Raw genomic sequence first — 6000 nt, forward strand, 5'->3', positions numbered from 1 at the left:
TCGGTTGTATAGAACTTGAGATAATGCCGGTACCGTGTGGAAAAATGTAGTTTCGAGAAAAACGCGTTTAAAAAAGTGAGTCAAATTTCAGGTAGTCTAGGTCTTCTATTAGTGCGCTAGGTACTGCGTCACTAAAGTAAATGTAGCTCTTAAATATATATAGGATATGTACTTAAGGATCTAAGCTTTAAATATATGAAAAACATTTAATTTTTCAAAATTCTAGAGTAGAATACCCCCTTAATATTTCACACAACACGCTCGGTAGAACCTTGTATATGGGATGGCGAGGAGGCTTATCCTACGGTAGTTGGCGCAGATTGTGGGGTCTCCGTTTTGTGATTTGGGCAGAGCCCACCTAAATTCCAATCGTCGGTCATGCTTTCGTCGGACTACATTCTACAAAGAAGTTGATATATGTTCCTTATCAGTTATTCGCCGCCGTAATTGAATAGCTCGGTCGAAAAATTTCTTCATTGCCGGGCAATGGAAAGTCTGCTCCATCGTCATTCATTGGCGAATCCATCTTTTAGATTTTATGAAACTCGTAATGCATGGGTTAACAATTGATAATTTCCCGGCCTGACATAGAGTTAAATCCATATGATTAGTTAGCCTTATACTTCAATAGGCGCTTTTCCAATTCGACAACTGTTCGATCATTAATTTGAGAATTATATAACTTTTCTTGTACAGCCTCTACATTAGTCGTTGAATGGTATTACCAGTCTGCTGGCATATCTGCTACATATACATATAACATGGTAATCGATTTAATGACCAGAAATTGCAATTGTCATACAAATTCCCTCTTTATAGTATTCTTATTTCAGAATGGTGCCTGCTTTTGCTTATCCATCTACATTGAAATGAGCAGGAATATTCCTACGTCCTGAAACTCATTTCAGGTTTATCAAGAAATTGGATATAAAAATATTTCGTGTCTTCTTTAACTAAATAATGTCGCAGTTGTGCGATGACAGCATGGCTCCACATAACATTAGCTGCATACTTGTATGTGTCCAATAAGATCTGAGCTAAGCAGTAATTTTTGTTGACCAAAAGATTTTAAAAAACGGTTGCGTTAATATATACAAATAGATATGCACGAAGATAATACAAGTAAACGTACTTCAAGAGTTGAAATAATACGATAAAAAATTTTATAAAAAAACGGCCGTCAAATATATTTCGAAGACTTTTTTATTATATACCATAGACCATGATATCATACCTGGATATAGTGCATTGACCAAGTGCCTTGCACCGACCCCAAACCACCTAAGCGTTTTATTACATTTCAATAGAGCTTAAGGTATAGAATTCAAGGAATTTCAAGCTTGATCTCGTAAAGACAGAACTGTTGGAAAAAAAAATATTGAGATTATAATATACTTCAGCTACTTCTAGACAACTTAATACACTCTATCACTTTGAGAGCTGGAGTTGTATTTTTAGCAGAGCACAGCTAAATGTTTTGGATAGGCTGACAAGTTGACCACGTAGCGAATGTGAACTTTAGTCATGCGGGTTATATTCGCTCGACTCATTAGGGAACACCAATACCAATTTGTCGAAGATAATAAAGGCCATGCTACAGGCCAATAACGTATGCACTATGTTTTGCTATAAAGATATAAGAATTAAGAGTTTGAAATAGAAAATACTGTGAACATACCGCCATCCAGAACCAGTTTAATATAAGTAATTCAAATTGTATTCCCTCAAGGTTAAAATTTAGCAGCCTCTTCCGGGCGAGGATATCATAAAGACATGAGTGAAGAAGAGGTTTGGTAAGAGAGAAAATGCACTTTCTGCCTATACCGACGGTTAAAAAAAACGACTGCCAAGTAAATGCCGATTTATACTCCGATGATCTTGAAATCTCCCTCTATGCGACTACCAAATTCAGCCATCATTTTCCAAGCGGAAGGACTAGGCATAAGAAAGATACAAAATCGCCAGCGCTGCTGGCTTTGTAGCCGACACTAATTAATTCCACCGTTGTCAGCAATTGCAGAAAGGCTCTAATTTCACTGGTTCTAATTTCAACAACTAAAAGGCAGACATTTGTTTAAATTTGGAGCCTCTTTACATGAATTCGAAATTTAGTTAATGCCATATCCTCTGAGAACGATCAAAGGAGAGCTTTATACTCACTTTGAACAAAAAGCACAGAGCAGATGAAGATATATAACCAACTGCCAAATAACGAATCAGATATAGCCCAAATATAATAAGACTAGAAGCAAGGACTTACTACATAGATGAAACCAGTTAGCAAGTTAATAGAATTTTCGACGATAGTGCATTAAATTGGTGAATTTGTTATAAAAATCCGGAACAGTTGCCATCTCGCTTTCCATTCTTGCATGTGTTTCATTTTGTACGCCCACAGGAAGAACTCATTGGGGTTTTTTCGATTCGCAATAATCTTCAGTCGGAGACGACCAAAACTTGCTCAGAAAAAATCACAATTTCACCATTACCCATTCCCCGTATACACTTCATATGGCAGCGTGCGACTTCTTCGTTTTCGGAAAAATGCATTTGCCTTGAAAGGAAAGCTTTATGCAGACGTAGAGGCCATTCAAAAGGCTTCCGCCGGCATACTAAACCACTCGTTCGACATGCTTTTGGATCGTGCAAAAAGCTCAATTGAAGCAGAAGGAGACTATTTTCAATCAAATAAATTGATTTCGTTGAAAAAAATGTTTTTTTTTTTTTTTTTTTTTTTTTTTTTTTTGAAGTCCGGTTTACTGTGAGACGCACCTTGTATTTGCCCAAATTGCAAATATTGTTCCGGAATAAATCTGTTCTTAAGCACTGGCAAAACGCACTAAATACAAAAAAAAAATTAAAATTTCAAAAATACCAACCAACCAAAAAAGGATTAATTCTTTAATAAAAAAATGCAATCTCTTTAGTCTTTTGTAATATTTAAATAATTCTAGATCGGCAAAGTGTGCGAAAAGGTGTGGGACCAACAAATGACAGTGGTATATGGCCGAAAAGAAACCTTGTATAAACACCTTAATATAACACCAAAGCCCAACCGTAAATGTTATGTATACAAAACAAAAACAATAGAGTGAACAAAAAAATTTCACTTTTGAAAATCCTTAAACATAATTCCAATATATAACATAATCCTTAACTAATACATGTGGGAGAACCTCTGCGTACCTGTGTGTATGTGACATAAACCCATAACTGTTGGATTTTAGAAACTAGGAACCTGAAATATATAAGTGGTATTTCTTCTACACTCTGTTATAATCCTCAGCCCAAGAACTATAATTCTCAAACTATGTAATCTCCACTGACTTATAAGCAGTCTTCCTGTGTAATATTTCAATTGCTACCGCTATGAAAAAACTATACTATATGTATCCTTATTGTGGATTTTTTATTAAGCATACATTTTTTAAATTAACTTAGTGCTTCTATGTTTTCTTTCGCAGACAAGAATCGCAATGCCAGTACTTCCGTTTCCGGTGATAAAGCGTCCAGTTTGTTCGAAGCTGCTGATCCGAGCACCGGCAGCGGCGTTGTCAAGCTAAAGCCCAGATCTAGGTCAGTATGCATACCTATTATTAGTTTTGCTCCATGGCGGGTGTGGTGCTGATGATTGCCTAATATAGAATGTGCTCCAAATTGCAGGTCACTCATACGCCGTGCTTCGCGCAAAACCAAACAGCAAATCAACAACGCGTCCGATGACTGTAATTTTCAATAAAGCAGCGGCAGGAGACAAGCGTGAAAGGTTAATTAGGAGAAAGTTGTCTGAAAAGCGCTGGCAAATATCTATAATTATATAATAAATAATAAACCACAGAAGCAAACGGACAACAACAGCAACAAAAAGAAGCAGCAAAAAACAAGCGGAAACTCAAAGTTACAATTGTCAACACAGCCATGGGCGAGTGTGTGTATGTGCGTGTGTGCCGGTGTTGGTGTGCAATGTGTATTGGTATATGTAGGCGCTGAAGCGTGTGTGTGTCCATTGCGAATCTGTATAATTTTAATTAACAGTCATCAAAGCGAATATAGCACTATGATCGCGTGAATGATGACGCGAGAAAAAAACTACACATTTTGATATTAAAGCTTAATTCGAACTATTTTACTTATATATAGTGTAGTATAAAAATAATAACAAAAACAAAACAAGTGTCGTTGATTAGATGGATAATAGCTATGGTTTTGTCGATATGAGGATAAATGTAACATATATTTGTTTGAACATATACTTGTAAAAAACACACTTCTGTACTCCATATACATGGTGGCAGTTTTATTGTTGTTAAAAAACGACAGATTAACGGTTTGAAAGAATTAAAAAAATATGTGAACAAATATTTACAACCTATTAAAATATTTATATATACGTAGTTAAATGACACCCTAGTTGTTATTCAAATTTTATAAATAATAATTAAAATAATAAGCGTAATTTTTTTTATAAGTATTAAAACATAATTAAAAACACATGTGGTTAAACTAACAATAATTGACTTGGAAAGACAAAAAAATGGGTTTTTATTCAATTCATTTTGTGTGAAAAATTTAAGTTTTTTGTCATTTATAAAGTAGAGACGTTGGGTTTACATATATTTTAAATTTAAAAAGTGCAACTGCATTGCATTTTTTTTTTTTTTTTTTTTAAATTTAATATTAATACTAATTTTAATATTTTTATATAAATATTTATAGTTGTTTTGCCTTTTATTTTCATTTTAGCGTTTACTTTTGATCAACAGTAGCATACCCCGTATATAGATCCTATGCAATTGATTCTTGGATTCTTGGTTTAGGTTAGATGGCTGATCTAGAGAAAAGGATAACATAAGAGTTGTTCGAACTAATAAATTAGCAAAACGTTTAATGGCTAATAGAAATTTGCATAGGCGCTTAATTTCATTCCCGTCAGTTTGGTAGGATGTCTGAAGGTATGTGCTTTAAGTCAGTAAGGAAACGCTGTGTAGTTTTCGCCTCAACTTCTTGTATACAGCTTCTGCATATGGCATCTGGTAACATTCCCAGCCTTATAGCATGGACACTACCACAACTAGAGAAAGGCTAGCCTTGTCGATGGTGTCTCAGTCTCAGATAATCTACCGTAAAGCCCAGTTATTTAATAATAGAACAAAAGAAGATACGTAAGCACCAACCTGCTCCCATTCTACCAATATGGGATCTCGGGTGGCTTTGCTTGCTAGCTTAACAATTGCATATGATTCCGCTGATTCCTGTCACTATTCGATTTGATCCAAGTGATTTGAAAAGAAGTCAAAGTGCGTGAGGATTTTCAAGTGTCAGACACATGTTCAGTTAGGAACCCAGATTTTCTGAATTTGATGGCAACTTTCGTATCAATACACCTACACAGTCTTACAAAAGTTTACATACGACCATAAAATTTTAATTATATTATAAATATCAAAATACTATTGATATGTTGCTGGTTTTTATAACTTTAAATGAAATATAAAACCATTATAAATACTCCTTAATACAAAATTTGTTGTMTTTACTAAAGTAACAACAAAAAAGTTAAAATGCTTTAATTCCCATATATACATAAGTATACATACGATTCAAAGAACAAAGTGTACCGTTATGAGGACCGTTGCAGATTTCTTGATATTTGCTTTAAATCATCAGTACAGCTTGACATTTCATAGAAAGTGATCGCAATTATAATTCTTTAGTCGAGAWGTGTTTTCTACTATAAATATGGGCAAAGGAAAGGAAGTTCCCGAACCAATTCGGAAAACCGTTGTAAAAATGAGGAATGAAGGTTATTCTTTAAGCGAAAWTGGAAGAATTTTAAATTTAAAGAAGCCAACAGTGCAAACAGTAGTAAAAAATTTCAAGGAAAATGGAAATTATGAAAGTAAACCACGCACCGGCCGCCCTCGGATGTTAGACAAAAGAACAGATAGAACAGTTATACGATTAATAAAAGAAAATCCCAAACAAAGTGCGGTCGAAATA

At 34.6% G+C, this 6000-nt stretch overlaps 1 protein-coding gene across 1 annotated transcript in view; it reads left to right on the top strand.

Annotated features, from left to right (window-relative positions):
- The window catches only part of LOC108968740 (GTP-binding protein Di-Ras2-like), a 59952-nt gene extending 56093 nt beyond the window's left edge, over positions 1-3859 (top strand). Inside the window, exons 5-6 of the mRNA XM_018932945.1 lie at positions 3465-3576; positions 3664-3859. Of these exons, the coding sequence (XP_018788490.1) occupies positions 3465-3576; positions 3664-3739 (188 nt within the window). The 3' untranslated portion in view covers positions 3740-3859. The remainder of the gene's footprint in view (positions 1-3464; positions 3577-3663) is intronic.
- Positions 3860-6000: the final 2141 nt, after the last annotated feature.

This window comes from Bactrocera latifrons, unplaced genomic scaffold (genome assembly GCF_001853355.1).
Source record: "Bactrocera latifrons isolate USDA-ARS-PBARC rearing strain unplaced genomic scaffold, ASM185335v1 scaffold_228, whole genome shotgun sequence".
NCBI lineage: Eukaryota > Metazoa > Arthropoda > Insecta > Diptera > Tephritidae > Bactrocera > Bactrocera latifrons.